The 22717-nt window shown below is 59.9% G+C and overlaps 1 protein-coding gene across 3 annotated transcripts in view; it reads left to right on the plus strand.

The window, feature by feature from the left end:
* Nucleotides 1-22717, plus strand: part of LOC119089470 (putative nuclear hormone receptor HR3) — a 75436-nt gene that overhangs the window by 41585 nt on the left and 11134 nt on the right. For all 3 annotated transcript variants that reach the window (XM_037212183.1, XM_037212181.1, XM_037212182.1), the window contains one exon: nt 6481-6708. In XM_037212183.1, coding sequence (XP_037068078.1) covers nt 6481-6708 — 228 coding nt within the window. The remainder of the gene's footprint in view (nt 1-6480; nt 6709-22717) is intronic.

Genomic DNA, 22717 nt, shown 5'->3' on the forward strand with positions numbered 1-22717 from the left:
ATCACGCCTGCCACCGCCGCCGCCGCGTCCGGCACGGCACGGCACGCCACTGGAGACGCAGCCCCGTCCAGGATCGCCGCCCACTGCCCGCGGGCGGCGCCGCGGGGCGGCGCCCCACGAGCATTCCGGAATTCGAGTGTGAGGAAACGCCTGAAAAAGGATCGGGTTCCTTGGCTTTTGAGCCGTGGTAGAGCCAGTGCCACAGCCCGTCGTGGTCAAACTCAGATGCAGCCAGCCAGGTAGGAGGTTACCACGCTGTTGTTCCGGTCACAACCATGGTATTTCTTTTTGGGCATATGGGCTGCGATAAAAACTGGTGAAGTTTATTGGATTGTCTCCACATGAGAGGCTATAGATCAATACACACACACAACTTACAAGTACTGTTGGACTGCTGGACATTTAACAGCTTAACCATTAGTAGTCAAAGAGAGTTCTTCCACCCGTAAATTATGCACGCAAAATTTGTCTGTGAATTTTGTATATTTCTCGCACTTCTCAAAAGTTCGAACTACTTGGTATCATTAATACAATGAGTGTGCATGAGTGCGACATAAGCTCAGAATAACGCTGTGCGGCAATAAGGATGCGTGTCACATTACTTACCATGAGTGCAGGACTCAAAGGTGTATATGAAATATCATGCCACAACCTGGTATGCATATGACACTAACACGACCGTCCCTCTGTCGTGCCTTTGAAGACAGGAATGTATCCACTGGCGTGCTCCTCACCGCTCTTTCAGGCTTATCGCCTCTGCTACTAATGGGCAGAAATGTGTTATCGCCTTCATGTATGCATTCTTAAGAAAAGGACTGGAGAAAGCGGAATTTATCATAAGCGCAGACAAACAACTCATGACCGTAATTTGACGCCAAAGAGCTGTGTGAAAGTAGCTATGCACGGCACAAGTTTCCTGACTTTCCCTGCCTGCGAAAGCCCGGCGTGTTTGACGCGCAACCGGGCGAAAAGCACTGGGCTTCATGTCGATCTGGAGCCAAAAAGCTGCATCTCAAAACGAAATGCAAGTGCCGGAGGCGGTGGGACCTGCGCAGATGCGATGTCCTCTGATACACCCCGTAGCAGTCCCTAGTGTAGCGCGTCAGGCCCCCTCTTTAGCCCTCCTTGACGGAGCGTAAGAAAACAATCACGTTTTAACGTAAGATCGCGTAAGACCGGGTCACGTACTGAGAAGCGACCGAGGAATTCCCACTGTTTTGCAAGAGCTGCTCCCGCCAAGCTGGGTGTGGAGGTCACGGGCGCGTGCGTGGGCGGTTCTCGTGGTTAGTGCCCGACCATGTAGTGAGTGGCTACTGGTTACTATCTTAAGTCGCTATGTTTTTTGCTCAGAAGTTACTATCTTGGTATGCTAGTTGGGGATTTTCCACTATTTTTGCTAACTTGCCCGCGCACGCATGCGTGAATTTTAGTCCCCGAATATGCTTTGCCCACGTGCTCGTTCACGCGCAAGGCCGAGCCGACGGGTTATGGAAGACGCCTGGCTTGTTCCTGGGAGTCATCCTTGAACCCGCTGTCGACCTCTTGTGCCAGCTTTCTGGGAACATCCCACACAGGCACGCTGGTCGCCGCACGCCGGCGACCCCTCGCAAAACACCGCTACCTGGACGGAAAGACCAGGACACTGCCGCCCGTCTGAGAGACGTTATCTGGAGCTGGAAATTGGATCCATTAGGGAAATCGTACTCCTGATGCTCAAAAACAGCCCGTGATAGAAAGGGCTCGAATTCGAACACTGTTTTGATTCTTGAATGGCAGCTTGAGCCGTTGTGTTATTTTTATCCAGTTTCTGAACGCACCAAGTCATGAAGGGCCACCCAGCGAGCCAGACACGTAAATCCCAGCGCGACAGATTGCTAAGTCCAGTTCGCGGATTACTCATGCCCACAGCTTGACCCACTTCGCCGCCGAGACATCCGCGAACCGGAGAGCCGGCTGCACGGCACCGGGCGTCCCAGGCGCGGCGCGCCCGCTGGCGGCGGCCTCCCCGGGCCCTGTCCAGAGCCGGCCGGACCGCGCTTCAGGTGGCGGCCTCCGATCGGGGCGCATTACGTATGCAGCGGTCGCCGACCCCTCCTTGCATTGCGAGCCGGTGACGAGGAGCGCGCCGTGTCGAGGTCACGACGGGCCCAGCTACGCGCCCTTTGTCATGGGCTGGCGGAGGACGCTGGTGGCGGCTGTGACCAAAAAAGGTGACCGCGCACCGGCCGCTGGCTGCCGCTGGTGAAACCACAGACGCTGGTCGGTGTATTTGATGCCTTAGTATGTCGTTTCCAAAAAAACGAGACATCTTTTGTTCTTGCTCATGGTTCCGTCCTCGGGCTAAGAGATTGCTTCTTACCCGATTTTGAAGGTTTTTTTAAGCCCCTACAACTAGGGAAAAAATGGTCATCGTGCGTTTTTTTTTTAGAATAAGATCCCCCTGGCATCAACCCTATCGCAAAATATGGGGCTGTGGCGTGCTTACCACAGCGCTATTCCTCTCGCCCGATCGAGCAGCTGGTGCTGTCCCGGCCCCCTCCAGAACTTCTCTGACGCCGCCCGCCCCCGCGCCCGGCGCCGCCTCCAGAGGGCGCCCGCCCTAGCCCGGCCGGCGGCCTGTCCCGCCGCCGACGGTCCGTGGTCCCAAGCCTGACGTGGCGAGACGGTATTTTTATCTGATCTGCTCGGTCTGTCACCTGGCTGCTCCGCCCGACGGCTGACGGATGTGACGTGTGACTGGCGGCACAGTCGAGGTCAGATGCGTCCCGGCAGAGGCGGGCGGGGCCGGCAGCGCCGCGGGCGGCACCAGGGGCGCCGGCAGGCAGCATCGCCGCCTGGTTTGAAGGGCTCGTCGCTTAATGTCTACCGCCCTTTTCCCATCCGAGAAAATTGTGGACCCTTGTGTTAAATTGGCGTGGCAACATTTCTAGGACGGTTTTGGCTCTTCCCGCCCGCCTCGCCCCTCTACAAGAGAAACCAGCGCCAGGAGTTTTACAGTTTTACCGCGGCGCCGACAGCTTTACGGCCGCCGTGCCGCAGAGCGAGCGGGCAGCGTCATCGTACCGGCCCGCTGGTCCCCGCGGCGGACCGCGGAGGCCCAACGTAGCGAATCCCGGCCGCCCTCGCTCCTTTGTCCGGTCCGGGCGGCACCCGCACCCCTCGGGAGGAGGGAGGGGAACGCGGAACTGTCTCTGACGGCCCCTCCACCGCACTCATGTGGGGGACGACGGCCCTTTGTGGAGCCGCGGCGCTGGACGAGCGTCCGCAGCCGCCTGTGCGGGGTGGTGACCGGCAAGGAAGTGCTAAAAAACGGATCATATGTTGAGCTGGTGTTGGTGCGTGGGCCAGGCTGGGCGCCACGCCGCTTCCAGGTGTTGAGGCCAACGGCGCCAGTGCCGGAGCTCGTGTGACCGAAACGGGACGTGCTGCTCGAACCGCTCCAGTCAGGCGTAGACCTGAGACCCAGCGTTCCGTCCCGGGCTGGACGTGCGTGGACTCATTGCCCCCGGGCGGATTGGTCCACGAGGAGCAAACGCGGAAGTTGCGCGCTAGCGGACGGTGGTGGTGTGTCGCAGCTATCGCCCCGCGATTGCAGACGCCGGTCGGAAGTTTGAACACTTATCGATCGACAGGTCGTCGAACCGTGCGCGACGCGTCATACTGCGCCCGCAGGACGAGCCCCCCCCCCCCCGCCGGCCAGGTGCTACCGCCGCCCCTCGATGTGCCACACCTCTGGCAAGTCGCCGTCTCCTCCGCGCGAAGCTCTCCCCCTCTGCCAAGCCCCTTCCGCACGCCCGCGTGCCTGCCCTCGTCCCCGCCCCGACCGCGTCGGTCGTTCACCCCACCTGATTCACCCGCCCGCGCGCGCGCGAACCGGCGCGCCGAGGCCGCCTTTACTACGTTACTACGGCGCGGAGGCCCCCCAGGGGTCAATGGGATTTCAAGGTCGACCGGCGCCGCCCGACGGCCCGTCAAGGTCGCGCCGGCCGGCAACAGTCCTGCGCGCGCGCGCGCCCGCCGGCACCACCGTCTGTCTGAACGCCCGGGAGCGGTGAACCTGCTTGACCTCGGGGGGGGGGGGGCATCGAGCGCGCGCAGACCGTGGGGTCACGGCACTCGAATCAGGTGCGAGCGGCAGCTGAGGGACGAACAAAACAGCTGCAACAGCTGATTAACAAGCCGTGCAATCCTGGCCGTTGGCGCGGATGGGTGTGGGTACTCGTGGTGGGTTGAATGAGGTGCCTCAAAGGCAGCCGGAATTTGTTGAAAGGCAAACACTTTCGCTTTTGTAATAGGTGCTATTTATGTAGTTAACGATTTCACTTTGCTGTGAGTCATGTTAGGTTGATCTCGGATGAATTTGTGTCAGCTGTGAATTATTTTTGCCACTGGACCATGCGCCAACTTGCTATTATGTTACAGCTTGTTGCTCAGTATTCGTGATGTTTTTTCAGCCCATACTTATAATAACCAGTCAAGTCAGAATCATGAACAGTTGACATTTTCACGCTATCGACGAAGGCATTTCCGCACTTTCGGCGAAGTCAGTCGCGAAAGAATGCGCCTGTGTTTCGCGGCTCCTTCAAACCTCTCCACCCACGTGACGTTCTTCGCCGAACGCCATCCTGTGCGCGGAGCGTTGAAACACGGCTGCTTGGCCCGGCGGTCCACCTGCTGCCGCTTTTCGCCGGGCGATTCAGGTCAATCCAGCATCCCGGGAGTGTCAAAAAGGTGTCGCGGGTCAGCCACCCCGGCTCCCAGGGCTGGGTGAGCTTGATAAATGGACGGCAGCGGTGAGCGGCGCCCGAGGTCGACTATTTCGGATCTGGGAACGCAAGAAAAACACGTGTAACTGACTGCGTCTTCCCCTGCCAACCAGCTCCGGCGAGCTGGGAGAGGGGAGAGGGGGTCGAGAGTGGGCATAACCGGTGGACGGGGGGCGGGTCCTGGCTGGCGCGCGGCCAGGGGTTGCCAACCCGGCTGGGGACTGCAGAGATGCTTTGTGTCATCGCTAGCTCTGGACGCTGATCGGAGGGTCTCAACTTCGTTGGAGGCGGTTGGTTTTTGCGCCTCAGACCCAAATTTCAGCGTTATTTGTATCAATCCTAGTATAAATGGCTGTGCGACAGATAATGCGTTATCTGATATGATAAATAAAGGCTGCGTATTTTACGACAGTGCAAGCTCATCTCAAACTGTCGTTCCTCAAATTTCCCCTCCAGCTCCTGCGCGTACAATTTCGCCATTACGTACATCTCGCAGGACATCCGTAGTGAAGCCACTCGGCCGTGCAGAGCGGGGCAGCCTGCTTGGGGACCCGTTACTGCGGTCGGGCGGTTAGGTGCCGAGGGAGGAGAGGGGGGCGGGCTGCGTGAGCCCTGGCATACCGTGCTTCCTGGTCCGGCGCTATTTTCGTCCGCCCTGGATCCATGCAGCGGCTAGCGCCCGTCCGCAACCGAAGAAAAACCTGAGTAGCCACGCTGGCTGGCGCTCCTCCGAGGCTGCGGCGTATGTCGCGTGACGTTCTGCTCATTTGGGCGGATAAATTATGCATTCGGGTGTGTTCTTGTCCGTTTTGTTTGCATCACTTTTAGGCGTACTCTTGCTGTGTTCGATTGCTCTAATTGTGCAAGTCCGCAGGACAGCGAGCTTGTTTATGACGCCATTAAGCGCGGGCCGTTCGATCGTCCGTGAAATGCGAGCAGCGAAGGACGCAGTAGTACCCTACTTAGCAATCACGCGACGAACATCACAATGTACTGTCTCATTTCTGCCCCCCCCCCTCATCCCGAATCATGGCGTTCGAACGGGTGCAAACCCGAGTCCTGGAAACAAGGCGAGTTTGTCCCCGTTCGACGAAGCCGCGTCCTGGGCGTCCTGCAACGCCGCGACGAGCGGGCGCCGTCTCTCCGCCGCCCATGTCCCCGCCCAGTGCTCGGTCTCAGCGGGTGACAGCGGTGGCGGGTGTCGAGCTGGTGGCGGGCAGAGGTTCTGGGCGTGGGCCCGTGCCCCAGGGTCACGACCCCTGCCTGCCGGGTCGGCGGGGTCACGCGGCGGTGTTTGATGTAACCCGGTGCTGGCTACAAAGCACTTGTGTGTCACGAGCCCCATTAGGCGCTCCTCATAGGTCGTTGTGTATCCGGCGGCATACTTTCATTATGTCCTCGTGATGAACGCTGGCGAGTGCGGCTAGAATTGCATAATACGCCACGGCTAATGCTGAAATTGGGCAACAATTCGTAACGAACCACATAACTTAGACATTCCAATTAAAGCGCCACCTTCGCCACAGTAGGCGGAACAATAACAATTTTCTCGATAGCATTACAACAGCATGGCGCCTTCAGCGGACGGCTCCGTTGAGAGCACCCCAGCCGTGTGGAGCCGGGCCTCACCCGCCACATGCCCATTCACCGTTGCTGCCTCCGCCCCCGCCTCCTCCGCCACCACGCTAACCGCCCGCCCGCCCCTCTGTTACAGCCCAGATTGAGATCATCCCGTGCAAAGTGTGCGGCGACAAGTCGTCGGGTGTGCACTATGGCATCATCACGTGCGAAGGCTGCAAGGGCTTCTTCCGCCGCTCGCAGTCGGGCATAGTGAACTACCAGTGTCCGCGGCAGAAAAACTGCGTCGTCGACAGGATCAACCGAAACCGGTGCCAGTACTGCCGACTGCAGAAATGCCTGAAGCTCGGCATGTCCAGGGACGGTAAGTGGGTGTGCGCGCGTGCGGCCGGCCGATGACAAGCGCCGGCGAAGCGTTGCGAAGCGTGCGTGGATCGCCGAGGCGCATGGACCGCGGATCGGAGCGGCGAGACCGGCCGATCGGAGCGGCGGGATCGGCAGATCGCGAGCACTTTTCTCGTCTCCGGTGAGTACGTTCTGATTTGATTCTCCGGATGGATCAGTGCCGCTCAGCCACTCGTGTGTGCGTTGTCGTGAAGCATCCCAAAACACAACGCCTTTATCTGGGCATAACACAATACGCATAGGTAGCACCGTTCTCGTACGCGTGCACACGTCGCTGCGCCAGCCCGTTGGAGCAGGTGGCGCCGCGCCGTCGGCGTCTGCGCCGCCTCCGACTCCGCCCGGTTTTAGAAAGGCGCCAGCTCTGCCTCTCCTGGGCCTCCAAGGTGACGCTTATGCCGCGGTGGTGCAAGGGTCGCGCCTGAGCCGTGAGCGAGCGGCCGGCCGGCCGGGCCTCCGCCGGCGCCACGGGGAGCGTCACGCGGGACAGCGCGTCCCCGGGGCTCTGGTTCAGGCGCCGCACCTCCTGGAGCAAGGCCCGTGCCGCCGGCGTAGCCCCGAACGATCGAATCCAGGAGCGGGCGGGGCCAGCCGGTTTGACGAGGGGCAGGTGCTGGAAGTCTGGCATCGTTTGCTTTTTAACCAGACCGCACGTCGAGTGTAAGTGTTTATCCAGCTTTTGGCTGCCAAACGGCTGTGTGGACATGCTCCGCTGGACCCGCCCATGGCCGGGCCGGCGCGGCGCGAGGCCCCGCTCCGTTGTGTCAGCGGCTCGCGGGCCTCCCCGGCGGCCGGCGCCTGCAGCAGCGGCACGGCGCGTTTGCGAAAGCGGCGCGCCACACCCAGCCGCGCCTCGTGGGTGGTGGCCTCTCTCCGGGCGCGTCCCACTCCTTCGGCTCGGTCACGACGCCACGCTACCGTGGCGGCGGCGAGGGCGAGATGGGATCACCAATCAGGCGGCGGCGGCGACGGCGGCGGCGCAGGGGAAGCTCGCTCGTCATCGCCGTGTCGCAACGCGGCGCGGGAGAGAGGACCGGCCGGCGGCGCACCGCTTGCGACATCCAAGGCCGGCGAGTCGGCGGCGGCGGCGGCGGCGGCGACGGCGACGGTCGCGGCTGTGGTGTCCCGCGGAACACGCTGCGTGGACGCGGCGACTCGAGCAGGATGCGGCCGGGACACGTTTTGACTCGCGTGGGGCGCGGCGGGCTGACTCGGCGCCCAGTACCGGGCGCAGCGGCGAGACGCAGCAGCGAGCGCGGGGTACGGCTGAGACACTTCGGCTGGCATGACTGCGGTGCGGAGACGTGTAGGCTCGCGCAGTATACGGATACTGTGCAGCGGGGCGAACAACGGACCCCGCGGTACGCTGCCTCGGACCGGACTGTTGTGTCACCGTGTACTGGGCCGCGGTCTCACCGTGGACCGGACTGTGGTCTCACCGTAGACCGGACCGCGGTCTTACCGTTATAGACGTTGCCGGGATAATGCCTAATTATGGCGAGCTCCCGAGGCGGTGGGGTCTTAAGCAGTGCATAATGCCGATGCTGCTCGGAAGGTGGTTTCACAAAGCCGTGGCCGTAATACACCACAGCGTACGTAGTACTCCGTGGTGCATTCGTTTGCCTCACACCCGTCGGTCAAGTCTGCAGTGGATTGGATAGCGCAAGCGTATGACCTAATGATGGAGCTGGTTTAGGTGGTTGTTTTGTTCAGGTGGTGTTTATCGTCTGAGGTGAGCAGCAATCGCGCTCCGCAATTTGTGATTCGGTTCGTCGATGCTCCCAGCTGTATCAGATCGGATGTCCTCGCTTCCCGCACGGGGAGGTGGAAGCTGTCGGATTGAGGCTCGCCTTCACAGTTTGAATGTCGTTTTAAAGCGGGGGATAGTGGTGACAGGTCGCAGACCAGTTAAGTCCCAGGGGCCAAAGCTCCGGTCACATCAGTGAAGCTCAAGTGGTAATTTACCTTCCAAATGCCTTACATCGGTCTTCCAGCTGGCTTTTTACATGACCAGTAGTGACAAGGATCACGGCATGACATCGTGACGACAGCAAGTAAAGGGTCCAAGACAGTGCGCTTCCTTTCGGATATCACCTCGAAATTAAATCAACGCCATCTAGCGGCCAGTGTCATGGCGAAATGAGCCGTCAGTGGGTAGAGGCGTACGCCGTGTATTACCGTTGATGATGTGGTGATTCTGGCAGCGGACAGTTTTAATAAACACTTCAGCCCTGTGACCCAGAAACGGTAAGGTCATTGCTTATTCCACCCAGCGTTTTCATTGCATTCGTTGAGCACACCGCGGACAATCATCCCCAATTCAAGCGCGTTCTTGCATCACCAGCGTAATTGCTAGTTTACTTCATGTACACGAAGTTCTGCACCTGAAGCCTGTGCAGAGGTCCCTCGCTTCATATCGCATTCGTTTGCATCACATTATCTGCTGCATCGGCGATTACGCTTACCTTTTAAATCACGCCGCGGCGAATTGGCCGTATATTGGCCGTGATCTGTCGGAGCGGTCACGACGTCTGGTCGCCTTGCGTCACTCCGGCGTACCATGTGGCCATTTGGCAACCCTGCAGCGCTCGTGAAAACGGACCGCTCATGAACAGGCGGCCACGTGTCGGGACGGTGCGCCGGGTCGGCGTGCGCTCAGCAGGCGCCGCTGGATAGGATCGCCGCTTGAGTTTGCTCACTTGCCGTCCTTGGTGCTTGACCTCTCCCTGTTGGCGAGGCTCGGATTGTGCAGGGCGGAACAGTGCCTGCAGTGTATGCTCAATAAAGAGCGCGTATGACCAAGCGTTCGCGCCGTCCCCCCCCCCCCCAAGCCAAATCAGTCAGTGCACAATGTCATATCATTTTGGTAGCAAGGACGATAGCGCTGTGATTTGTTTGATTAGCCTTTTTAGTGTCAGGCTGTAACACTCTGATAAGGGCCGTTTTTGTTGAACATGACGTCCATGATTAACGTCTTCCACCCGACACGTACGTCGTTCGCCCTTTGTTTTTTTCTCCGAATCACTGCGTCGTGCTATTGCACCGTCAGATTGCCGCAGAATTCATCAAACACAAATTCGACGGCTTCTCGCAAATTTGCCCAGGCGGAGACAACACGTGCTGTCACAACGCGTGCTGCTGGACCTTCATGGCACACCTTTAAACCCCAAAGAACGCGCGCACACACAGTGAAGTGTCGAGTATCTTTGCGGGGCTTACATAAGCCACAGCTCCACTGCTCCCATCTGATAATAGTTTGCCATTCAACACCTCCCTACAAAGGTGCCTTTGGCAAGCGGTCCAAGTCACGTGCGCCACCCGTCGGCGCTGCGCCTGACACATGGCAGCTGCCTTTGCACAGGTGACGTCACAGTCCTTGGTGCGCTGCGGCTGACGCGTGGCAGCTGCCGTCGCACAGGTGACGTCACTGTCCTGGGTGTTCTGCGGCTGACGCATGGCAGCTGCCATTGTGCAGGTGATTTCATAGTCACGGGTGCGCCGCCGCCGCCGTCCGGTCGGAGCCCGACCCGGCATATGGCGACGTCGACCCTCCTGTTGACGGCACGGCACGGCACGGCACGGCACGGCACGGCACGGCACGGCACGGAACGGCACGGCATGGGAACGGGAACGGGAACGGGAACGGGAACGGGAACGGACAGGACGGGACGAGACGGGCCGGGACGGGCGGCCAGCGAGTCCGCATACCGTCGTCCATTGAAACGACACCTGTCTGGCCTGGCGGCCACCGACCGGTCGGCAGCTGTCGTGGGCTCATGGAGACCTCCGGGTGTAACGCCTCCCTGGACAGAGCTGTCCGGCGCGGCCGCCGGCGCGTCAGCAGGCTCACCGGCGCGTGCAGGTGCGCTGAAGCACGACCCTCGGCGCGTGGTAGCGCTAAAGCGTACCCTCCTTCCTCCTCCCTTCCTCTCTCTTTATCTCCTTGCTTTTCCTCGCTCTCTCTCCTTCCTTCCCTCTCTTTTATTCCTTCCCTCCCGCCATTCCCTCCCGCCTCCCTTCCTTCCCTCCCTCCCTCTCTTTTCTCTCCCTGCCTGTTCTGTCTCCCTGCGCGCTTTCCTGTCTCCGTGCCTGCCTCCATCCTGCCCCACATTTTCCCTCTCCTTTTATTTTTTGTTTTCTTCCTTCGTCCCTCCCGTTCTTGGACCCGTTATCCATCCTTTGCTTGCATTATTCTTCTTCCTTTCTTCCCTTTTAACTACTTTTTTCCTTTCTTCCTTGTTTGTTTTCATTCATTCTCGCTTCCTCTACTTTACTCGTCCCTTCCCTCCTTCCGTACCTGTTCCTTCCTCCCTTGCCTGCTTCCTCACTCCCGTCTTTCTCTTCCCATTCTGCTGTCTTTCATTCCCTTTGTCCCTATCATCTCACCACTGTGCAATTTTCCACGTTAACGCTGCCTCACCTATTTCCTCCTCCGTCTCCACCTCCCCATCCTGTTCATTCACTCACACGTTCTCTACCACGCTCGCATTGTGCACGGTTGGCAGGAGAGCAAAGGGGCAGGCGATGGTGCCACCGACCAGCTTCGGGATATTTTAGCTATGCACCGCGCCCTCTGGTGTGGCAGGCGGGGTCCTGCCTGCAGGCAGCACCCCCGAGCTGCCGAGAAGCGCCGCCAGCCGCCAGCCGCCGCGGGCTGTCCCCGGGGCCCGGCACGAGCGGCGGCCGGAGGCGGCCGGCCGCTGCGGACGCTGGCCACACCAGACCGTCTATTTGCCGGCCGCGTCTCCCGCCGGCCGGGCGCACTCCCGCCGACCTACTTCGCCGTGTTTACACTGAGTCAGCTGGAGTGAAGGCTGGGCGAGCGGGCGCGCGTGGTTCGGAGCGCCGGACCCGCGCCGGTTCACTGGCGCGTGGCCTGGGCGCCGATTTATCGGGACCTAACGCCAGTGCCTCGGCGGCGGCTCTCAGAAGTTAGCCGCGTGTTTTTTTGCAGCGCTGCATGTTTGGTGTTTAGCATGTAGTTTGGTCATGATCGCCTTTGCAACAGATTTAACGTGATTGGGTCCGCTACAAAAATGCGGTTGTTCTAGTGGCTTGAACTACTGACTGCAGACACCTCAGTCGAGGACACAACCTACCTGAAATCTTGAAATCGGTGGAATATGTGAACTATGTGAGCATACAATACGAGACCTAACTCAGGCCATGTCTCCATTTGTTTCCGACTGTCAGTGCTCTGATCACTTTTTGGCACTCCACATATCCCTATTCTTCCACGTGTTTTTCTGTAGATTGGCACATGGACCCCTACACCAATTGTACTTCATAGCAAGTAATTGAGCAATGCCAACATGACAGTCGATGTTGTGCTGCAAGCCTTATTGCTGCTAAATTGATAACTATGTGCAGCGAGGCCGACCCGCTAATAGCGAGCAGCAAGCAACACGCCGATGCAAATTATCACAGACGTGGATACGGGGGTAAAGGAAAGCGGCTCTTCCAACCTTTTGTAGAAATTAAGCATGAACAAAAATGAAACACCATAGCGCAGTGACGCTTGGAAAGGATTAACTTAAAATGGAATTCTCCCCTCCCCCAACACACATTGTTGAGACTCTTGAGACCTCTCGCCGCACACCAACAATAGGGGCCCTCATTGGCCAGCAGCATAAGAGCGCACCAGAGTGCGGAATTACTCATTGCATGTAGCGCTGACTTCGGCAAGAGCTGGGTCTCGCGATCCCTCGTCATCCGCGTGGCGTCGGACCCTGGACTCCTCCTGCGGCGGCGCCCACGGCCGGCGGTGTGCCCGGCTGGCCTCGCTTGACACAGGGAACGTATCCGACCGGCCGGCGCCGTGTCCCCTGCGACCCGCAGGAGGCGGTGCGGGGCGCTGCGGCCGGCCCCGCCCCCGCCACCGCCACCGCCGCCAGCGCAGCCGCACCGAAATAGTCGGCAGCGCTGCCACAAAACACACGCGCGCCGCCCGCTCTGTCGGCGCCGGTTGTGAAACGCGCGCGCGCTCTCCTGTGCACCCGCGGGCGAGTGGGCCTGGGTACCGCCGCGGGCGAGTAGGGCCATGTACCGCCGCGAGCGAGTGGGCCCGTGTACCGTCGCGGGCGAGTAGGGCCGGGTATCGCCGCGGGCGAGTGGGCCCGTGTGCCGCCGTGGGCGAGTGGGCCTGGGTACCGCCGCGGGCGAGTAGGGCCGGGTACCGCCGCGGGCGAGTAGGGCCGGGTACCGCCGCGGGCGAGTGGGCCCGGGTACCGCGGAACGACTGGCGATAGAGGCGGCCACCTGGCGGAGATCTCCCGTTGCCGGGGTCTAGTCTATGCCTGTTAGCCCAGTAGTCTCCCGCCGCCGGGGTCTAGTCTATGCCTGTTAGCCCAGTAGTCTCCCGCCGCCGGGGTCTAGTCTATGCCTGTTAGCCCAGTAGTCTCCCGCCGCCGGGGTCTAGTCTATGCTTGCTAGCCCAGTAGGCCTGGATGAACGCAGCCCATTGTTCGATGTTGTTTGATTATGATGGCGTTGGCTTGGGTGTTGATCGATTGCGATGATGTGGGCTTCGTGCGCTGGAACGACTCGATTTTAAAACGCCCGCAAAATACAGGGCTCATTCGCAGAGTAGGTGCAAAAGCGTAGTGACTCAGCAGAAGTTAGATTCTTTATTTAGCGCCGTGCACAGTGCGCGCTACTATGCATAAGTGTGTATGCTGCGTCGTCAACACAGCCGGTCGACAGCCACGACTGTGTTCATGCGGGGCAGGCCTGAGTACGAGCCACAGCCGAACACTGCCGCTAACCAGCAGCACGGCACGGCCCGAAAGGGCCGGATCTGGCGCTGCTGAGCCGCTGGTGACCCAATCCCCAGGCGTCAGCGTCGCCACCGCACTGTCGTCCCTCCACGCCGCACTGCCGTGCATCCTGGCCACGTGCAGATGACTAAGTACGGCTAAACCGGTCGGGGATGCTGACCGCGGTGTGTGTTGGTAAAGACTGATCTTGGCGTGGCCCGGTACCGACGGCCCAGCGTTGCCGTACTGCCAACAGGTGGCTGGTGCTGCCACCAGGTACGGTGTGGGTGTACGCGGGCGCGATCGGAGAGGGGCGGTGGTGGTAGCTGTCAAAAAATGCGACATTGATCCGATGGCCTTGCGCGGAAAGAAACGAGGTAGACATCTCTTTCCTCATTTCCTCGGTGGATCCGCCGTCACTGCCGGCGTCGGCGACGATTCACCATGGCACGGCACCACGTCACCAGCCGGTGTCACCACGGCGCCTCGGTATGAGACCCTCGGCCTCACCCGGTCGGTCAGGGGAACCGCGCCCCCTCCCCCTCCGGTCTTGCCACGCCGGGCGCTCGACAACGGCCTTCCTCAGGGAGTCTTGGCACCAGTTTCGCCGCATCTGCCAATGGAGACCGCCTCGGAGATACGCACTCACCTGACCATGTCCGCTCACCGCCTCAGATCGGCGGACCGGGCGCAGGGGCTGCTGAGAAGGGGCTGATGCCCTCGGCCTCGACCGGAGGCGTCATACCGGAGGGTGGGTTACCTAGAGAGGGGGGGGGGGGGAGGGGAGTTACATGAGTTACGTCGCTACCGGTTTGAGGCCGTATCGACTTTTGATGCGGTTGGGGCTGGAGTGGTATCTGATGTACCAAGGTAAAAAAGTGCAGCACAACCGCACTCTAATGGTATTATTTAAGACTGCGGAATATGATCTATCGGAATCTGTAATCAGATATGATCTGGATGTGATCTGATAAGACTGATATGATGTGATCTCAGTCGCAGATAAATTTTCAAAACTCAGAAGCGGTATGAAAATGTTCCGAGCTTAAAAGAACTTGCGTCGAGAAAAATGAACATTTGTATGAGTGTGTGCATCAGCGTACGCGAATGTGCCGATCCAGCAGCACTCGTTTCTCCCGCGCGTCACGCAACGGTGCCAATGCTTGCGACAAATGCGAAGAGTCGCCAGTGACGTTAATGCCCGTTATATTTCCGCCAACGACACTCACCACTCGCTACATACGACAGTCGACTTCGCGTCGAACCCTGCCCGGCAACAGCGAGCGCGCCGACCAATTAGCGCCGGCGAACGGTATCGGTGGAGGCATCTAGCGGGCGGCGGCGTCCCTACTTGGCGAGCAGCGTGTCTGTGTATCAGTGGGTCGTCGAACGGACCGCCAGGCCGCGGGCGCCCGCCTGGCGCGCCGCCAACTGGGCTGCGCGTGCACCGGCTTCCGGGTTCGGTTTCAAAGGCGGCGGCGGAACTGGGCGCCGGCGGGCGAGGATGGTGGCGCTGCTGTTCCCTATCGGGTGCGGGATGTGCGGACGGGTTTTGCTCGCCCTCTCGTCGCACGTAAAATTGTTGAAAAAGGTTGTTACATCTTCCTGGAAGTAAAAGTTATTATCCGCACCACTTTCTTGCACGCTGTTAATAACGGACGTCTGAAGTCTGAACTGTATCTGGGTCCAGGCGATATTCTGCCTCCGTGCTGACACCCGTATGGTTATGGGTGTTCCACATGGATATTGGAATATTATATCTCGCTCAAACAGCCTTTTTGTCAACTATGTCGTCTGCTTGTACACCCGTGGCTCATTTTGCTCGTATTGTGCGTGTGCATTTATCACCCAGAAGTAATCCATAGAATGCTCTCTAGACTGCGAGTCAAAAGAGTCCTGTCTGAAGACACTGACAAGCTCAACAAGCCGGCCACGCCCACACAATGCACATCAGCGCAACGCGTCTTGCGTCTGCGAAGCCGGGAACAACGACTCCGCCCGGGGCCTCCGCAGTGCGTAGAGCCTCCGCAGTGCGTGCGTAGAGCGTTTCTGTCGCGGTGACGTAGGCTCGGGAGGCAGGGTTTTGTACGAGAAAGGCGCCGTCGAGCAGCAGGGATGGTCGCCAGGCTCAGCTCCGGACCGTGGGGTGTGCAGCGGGCTGTGGCGTGCCGCGTAAGCTCCTGTTGCGTAACGCACCTTCAGCATTTTGCATTGTGACGGGATGCGGCTTCAGCTCCAGCTTTGGTCCCGGCTCCGGCTCCGCCTCTGGCCCCGGCCCGGCCACGGCCTCGGCCCCGGCTCCAGTTCCAGTTCCGGCCCCGGCTCCAGCTCCGGCTCCCTCTGTCTCTGTCTCTGGCTCTGCCTCTGTCTCTGTCTCTGTCTCTGTCTGTCTCTGTCTCTGTCTCTGGCTCTGGCTCTGGCTCTGGTTCTGTCTCTGTCTCTGTCTCTGTCTCTGTCTCCGTCTCCGTCTCTGTCTCTGTCTCTGTCTCTGGCTCTGTTCTGTTTCTGTCTCTGTCTCTGTTTCTGGCTCTGTCTCTGGCTCTGTCTCTGGCTCTGGCTCTGGCCCTGTCTCTGGCTCTGGCTCTGTCTCTGCCTCTGTCTCTGGCCCTGGCTCTGGCTCTGTCTCTGTCTCTGTCTCTGGCTCTGTCTCTGTCTGTGGCCCTGGCTCTGGCTCTGTCTCGGTCTCGGTCTCGGTCTCTGTCTCTGTCTCTGTCTCTGTCTCTGTCTCTGTCTCTGTCTCTGCCTCTGTCTCTGTCTCTGTCTCTGTCTCTGGCTCTGTCTCTGTCTCTGTCTCTGGCTCTGGCTCTGTCTCTGTCTCTGTCTCTGTCTCTGTCTCTGGCTCTGGCTCTGGCTCTGGCTCTGTCCGCCGCCTTCCTCCGTGTCTGTCTCCGTCTCCTCGCGGTTCGACAGCAGCATGTGCGCTGGCGGCCCGGTGCCCCCCAGCTGGTGGCCTGTCGCCGTGGCGGCAGCTGCTTCGCACCTCGCGTTACCCCGCCTGGGCGTGCCGCACCACACGTGTGTGTGCGTGGCAAACGGCGGGGGTGGGGTGGCGGCTCGAGGCCCCGGCGTAGCGCGGCCCGCGCTGTGCACCGAGGTGCCGTCGCTCCCCGTCGGACAACACCGCACACGCGCCCGGCGAAGAGAGCCAGGGACCCGCCTGTGGAGCCTTACATGGTGGCATACATGGGCGCTGAGATCGCACCGCTCCGTCGAGGAGATCGCTGGCGTCTCCGACGTTACGACCCGGGCACGCACCTGTGTGTCCACCAAGCAGCACGCGCCGTAAGTGCGCCGTGCAGGTGCGATGATGGCGTGAGCTCAATGGTAACGCGCAGCTGTCAATCCACGCGGAGAAGGGGTCGAAGCGCGGCCCCAACCGGGCGTAGCTGGCCGCAGCCCTCACACTAAGCCAGCTGCTGGTTTGCCAGTCAGCTGTGCGGACCGAGTTCCCACTAAGCCGGGCTTAGCACACATAGCTACGCTCTGCGGGATCGGGAATGCACGAGATAACGCGGGGCAGGGGCAGGCCCGTGCAGTGGTTCGCCTGCACAGGTACTTTTCTTTCGCCTCGCGAAGGCCGCGCGGGGCGGGTTTTCCAGACGCCGCCGGCCGTCACATGACGGGACGGTGCTGAGCGGATTGATGGATGCCATTGACTCAGGGCGTCTTAGCGGCGGCAGTCCAAAGCGCGCATCATCGTGGGAACGATGCGCCCTTTCCCAGGGCCCGCGTTTTAGATGAGTTGGTGTAATCAAACGACCGGTCTGTAGGATTTGCATGTATGTGCATGCAGTTCAGGGACTGTCTCCTCTCAGGAAAATGATGGAAGTCCCAGAGCACTTTCGTATTAGCTTGTCTACGCCATGACCTTTTGCTAACTGCGGATAACCTTGGTCGGATTGTATATTGGGTACCTTGGATATTGCGGCAACGTTAGTTGCCGCAATATCTCCATACAATAACTGCAGTCAATCGAATATCAATCTCGCCTGCTTTGGCGCTGACGTAAGCAAAATTTCATCACATAATAACGGCTTTAATAATTCTCCAATTAGCTTATCCAATCGGCCGCAGTCTTAGGACTCGCCTCAAGAGTAAGGGGCTGCAAACAAATCGGATCAACGAGCGTTGCGGTGAGACACTTGTTCTGCAGCTCCTGCACCATGTCCTACGAGCGCGATGGCATGCACAAACCATTGCGAAACTATTCACCAGGAGTCACTGACACAGGGCCAAACAGGGTTCATTCGCAGAACTGCACGGTCCATACCGAGGCTCGCGCCGGCAGTACACATGCTGCTGGCCGCCTTCACTGCGTGGAGGAGCTGTCTGTGACGGATGCGGACAGGCAACATCGATGGGTAAGGTGCAGTCAGGATTCGAGACTGCATCTGCAGAACGTGGAAAAAAGCAGATTAACACACGTGCAAATGGGCGCGGCGCTCTTTGGATGAAAATTTTGTATTCGTCGGTCGTCACGAGAGCGCCCGCTCGTGTGACGGTCGTTTGATGTTGAGGCGCCGCCCCGAACAGCAGCGGGCTCTCCGCCGTCGGAGGTCGGACTGCGGGCCTATCCTAGCCAGCAGCGGATTCTCCACCAGCGGAGGTCGGACGGCGGGCTTGCCCTGATCAGCAGCGGATTCTCCACCGGCGGAGGTCGGACGGTGAGCCCGCTCCGACCAGCAGCGGGCTGTCCATGATCGGACGGACCAGCAGCGAGCTCTCCGCCGTCGGAGGTCAGACGGCGGGCCTGCTCTGACCAGCAGCGGGCTGTCCAGGGGACCTGGAAGAGCATCTGCCGAAGATGGATCGCGGGCGCGACTGGCGCGGGAGAAAGGGGCGGGGGAGGGGGGCAACAGTGCATGTACACGCACCAGGCCATGTTTTGCGCTGCAGACCACTCGGCCGTCTGCGCCAGATGAAGACAAATGACCGGCATGAGGGCACTAAGTGGTCGGCTGTGGCAGGGCTTCGAGACCGGCCGGCTCCCGAGTGACGCGGGCTTTTGGAACCGACGAGCGTCTGGTTACAGCAGGTTTTTTGGTCTAGCAAGCGCCTGGTTGCAGACGTTTGTATAACTGACAAACGCAAGTTACTGTGTAGATAAAATATTTTAGGATAGCTACGACTGCTTCGTGCTGCAGTGACTGAAAGCCGGGAGAGCTTATTGCTTCCATCAACACAACTCGCAATTGCTCGGCACTATGTTATTCAGCCGACTGTTGTGATTATTACGTGTTCTAGGGGCTCTACGGAGAATTAAATGTCGAAGGTCCATAGGCGTCAAGCCTGAGGGCATCTCCTGTCAGAAAGCAGGGCTGGGAAAACTGTCGTCGAAGAATGTTGTGCTGGCCTTTCACGCATGTCAAATGCTAGACCGTCGAATAAAGTTGCTACGGCCGAGACTGGACGGAACGCGCTCTGCTCGCGATCAGAGGCCAGCTGTTCACCGAACAGCGTGCAGGCACCTCCCAGCGCGGCCCATGGCGGCACGGTGCCATTGGTTGCCGGGCTCAACACCTGGCCGCTCCGCCGTCCCAGGTGTCGCACCAGGTAAACACGCGGGTGTGCTGTTGCGCAAGGCTCCGGTTTCGCCAGCGGGTGTGTGCGGACACAATGGCTCCGTAGATTCTCGCAGGTGAACTGCGGGCGAGCGGACACGTCACGGCGGGCTGGGAGGCATTTTCCGCGTTCCCGGCGCGGGTATCGAGCCCCTGTAGTGGGCGCATGTGGACGCAGAAAGTTGTGTGGTCATGTTCCCGTTACTGCATGTTGTTTTCCCTGCTGGGTATGGGTACATGAACGGAAAACGGAGCGTGGCTGAGTGCTGCGGGTCATTACGCATTCGAACTCGAGTATTATCGTGACGCTGATCCATACACCTGGGAACAGCTTGGACTGTTGGACTTGTCTGGACTGGACTTGGGCTGCCACCGCATGAAGTCTCGTCGTTCCATATGAGGCTACTTTTATATGTTTTTGTGTCAACCCAGGGTTCATGAAAACGGGATGCTCTGCCTCCTTGTCGCTCTCCATGCTCTCTCTCTCTCTCTCTCTCTCTCTCTCTCTCTCTCTCTCTCTCTCTCTCTCTCTCTCTCTCTCTCTCTCTCTCTCTCTCTCTCTCTCTCTCTCTCTCTCTCTCTCTCTCTCTCTCTCTCTCTCTCTCTCTCTCTCTCTCTCTCTCTCTCTCTCTCTCTCTCTCTCTCTCTCTCTCTCTCTCTCTCTCTCTCTCTCTCTCTCCTCTCTCTCTCTCTCTCTCTCTCTCTCTCTCTCTCTCTCTCTCTCTCTTCTCTCTCTCTCTCTCTCTCTCTCTCTCTCTCTCTCTCTCTCTCTCTCTCTCTCTCTCTCTCTCTCTCTCTCTCTCTCTCTCTCCTCTCTTCTCTCTCTCTCTCTCTCTCTCTCTCTCTCTCTCTCTCTCTCTCTCTCTCTCTCTCTCTCTCTCTCTCTCTCTCTCTCTCTCTCTCTCTCTCTCTCTCTCTCTCTCTCTCTCTCTCTCTCTCTCTCTCTCTCTCTCTCTCTCTCTCTCTCTCTCTCTCTCTCTCTCTCTCTCTCTCTCTCTCTCTCTCTCTCTCTCTCTCTCTCTCCCTCCTCTTTCTCCCTCCATCGCTCCCTTTCGCCCTCTCTTTTTTGTCCTCTTTCCTGTTCGTCTCTTCCTCTTCCTCCCACACATGCCTCTCCGTCTCCTTGGATTCCGCGCACCCATACCGCTCCCACCTCCGCCCCCTCTCCCATGGCCACACATGTCCACGCCTCCCAGACGCGTCTCCGCTTCCTGCCGCTGTTTACCAATATATTCCCACCTCCTCTCACCGCCGTTGGCCGGCGTTCCCCATTGCTCGCCGTTGCTCTCGGCGGCCGAGCACCGCAGGCCGCTCTTGACTGCCGCTGCCCGCTGTCGACACCTGTTGGCCACCGCTCAGTGCTGTCGGCCGCTGTTCTCCGGTGTCGGCCGCCGTCCGGCGCCGCGTGCCGCTCGCCGCCGTCGCGTCCGCTCGGTGGCGGCTGGCGTGTTCCGTGGGCGGTCCGTACGGCGAGGCCGGCTCCTCGGACCGGCCGCCGGCCGCTCACCGCCGCCCGCGCTGCAACGTTGCACGGCGTCGGCGGGGTCAGCGACCGGAGTCGGCCGCCGAGCCAGGTCGCTCGCTCGCCCGCCCGCCCGCCCCTGCCCCCGCCTCCGCCCCGCCCCCCGTCCCCCGCCCCCGCCAGGGAAGGGGGGGGGGGGGGCGGAGGCGGCGGCCATTGATCGGAGGCGCACGCGGTGACGACGCTTGTGTCGTGGGTTCGTGGAACTGGAGGCGGACTGTGTCGGGGTACTGCGGTACCCGGTGGCGGGGTGCGAGCGGTGCGCGCGGCCAGTTTGGGTAGCTGGAAGGGGTCGTAGGAGCACGGAGCTCCGAAACAGTGTTAACGGGGCCGTGGCGTTCTGTTTGTTTGCACTTGCAATGCTCCAAATATAATCGAACTGCAACGGTCCCCTTATTCAGCGCAGTTTGGTGTGTGCACACGGCAGGACAGATTTGGATTACGATCTGCACAGCGTTTTTCGGTGGCCTCAGCGCAAAAGACCCCGCTTGAGTGCTAACGTACTCCACAGGCCTGCAGAGCGCCACCTGTATGGGCTTTACTACCTAACGCCTGGCCTGGCCCTCCGAAAACGAACATTTTCGGGTTGCGTTCACACCGTTTCGAGTGCGCTCAGCGCCGCCGCATTGCACCTTATGAGCCGCTGCGGTACTCCATCTCGGGCTGTTTATTTATCAGCTCGTCATGGCGACTGTCTGCACGCTCGGGGCAGTGTGCAGTTGCACGTGCAGCAGTGCAGACGGCCCGGTCAGACACCCCGCGGCCTGGGAGTCGTCACGTTTGTTTTCTCGCCGGCGCGGAGATGTACGGGGTTGAGGTGCACCGCCGCTGTCGTGCCCCAGCCGGGATGGAGTCTCGTTCGGTAGCCTGTATTGGGAGCAATGAACGGAACGCAGTGATCGCCGATGCTGTTCCGCGATATAAACAGCCTAGGGCAGGGCTTATGACGCCGCTGAAGCAGGGCCGATTACTTGCCTGTGTACACCGTGCATAACGTTCTCACATGCGCGATGAGAAACTTCGCTTGACGAGTTCTCAGCGAGCACTTAGTGGACATTCTGTGTCGCGTTGCTGCCTCGTTCTCGCGGCATTATCATGCCACCCGTAGTCCCACCCCCGTTAGGTTTGCTCCAAATGCGTCCCAACTGGCGGAGCATGGGCGCACCCTGCCGCTGGCCGAGTGACTTGCATCAAACCCGTTCGCCGGCTAGCTTCTCGGGATGCGTGCGCCCAGCGTGAAATCACCGCGCAGGCGTCGCCGTGATCCCCGTTACGTGCGTGCGGCCGCCGGCAGGACCATTCCGCGCGCAGCTGTTACACCGACGCGCTAATGTGCACGGACCGTTCCGCACGCGGCGGCCGGCCAGGGTGGCGGGCCATTCCCCGCCCCGCTTCGGGTGTCGGCGTGCGTGCCAAACGGTGTGGCCCTAACGGGCCCGCCCGCCCGCCCGGCTGACCGGCGATGCGGGGGGAGGGGCACGCAGCAGGCCGGCCGTCTTCTGCTGCTGCCGGCTGGCGTCTGTTGCCGGGCGGGGATTGTCAGACGAGACAAATGAGTTGTGGAGACGACCGCTCAGGCTGGAAGTGATGGCGGCGTTGGACGTGTCGTCGCGGGGAGGCCTTTGAACAAGTTAGGGCTGAATCATGCATGGATAGGCGTTGAGCGTCGGCTGAATGTCGAAATGTGTGCGATTTTCGCGTATCGGGAACTGTTCTATGAGGAGCTCGCCACTGAATGGGGTAGTTTGGCTGTCAAGTTTAGGCACGGACCGGTGCATTAAAGGTGTTCACTAGACATTGTTCCAACGACAACGGGTTTTATAGGCTGAGAGTTGGCCTGTTCGCGGGCAGAACTTTGCCAGTTGTGGGCGCAAATGGACTCCGTGGCTCTGTTCCCTCCAGACAGCACCCCAGACCCAGTGTTGATTTCTGAAATATTGTGGATGCAGCTCACCCCCCCACAAAAAAGGGCTTTGCTCATGGGCATGCTATCGTGTAATCGAGCGCACATGACCGGCAGTGCAAGCACACGCCTCGGCAGACTTCGAACTTCACGCTGACGGGAGACCCCTTCCTCTCGCTCGCTGCTTCATCGACGAGAACGCGCCGCCCTGGGGCCCGCGTGATATTCGC

Source organism: Pollicipes pollicipes, unplaced genomic scaffold (genome assembly GCF_011947565.3).
Source record: "Pollicipes pollicipes isolate AB1234 unplaced genomic scaffold, Ppol_2.1 Scaffold_3087;HRSCAF=3621_pilon_pilon_pilon, whole genome shotgun sequence".
In the NCBI taxonomy this organism is placed as follows: Eukaryota; Metazoa; Arthropoda; class Thecostraca; order Pollicipedomorpha; family Pollicipedidae; genus Pollicipes; species Pollicipes pollicipes.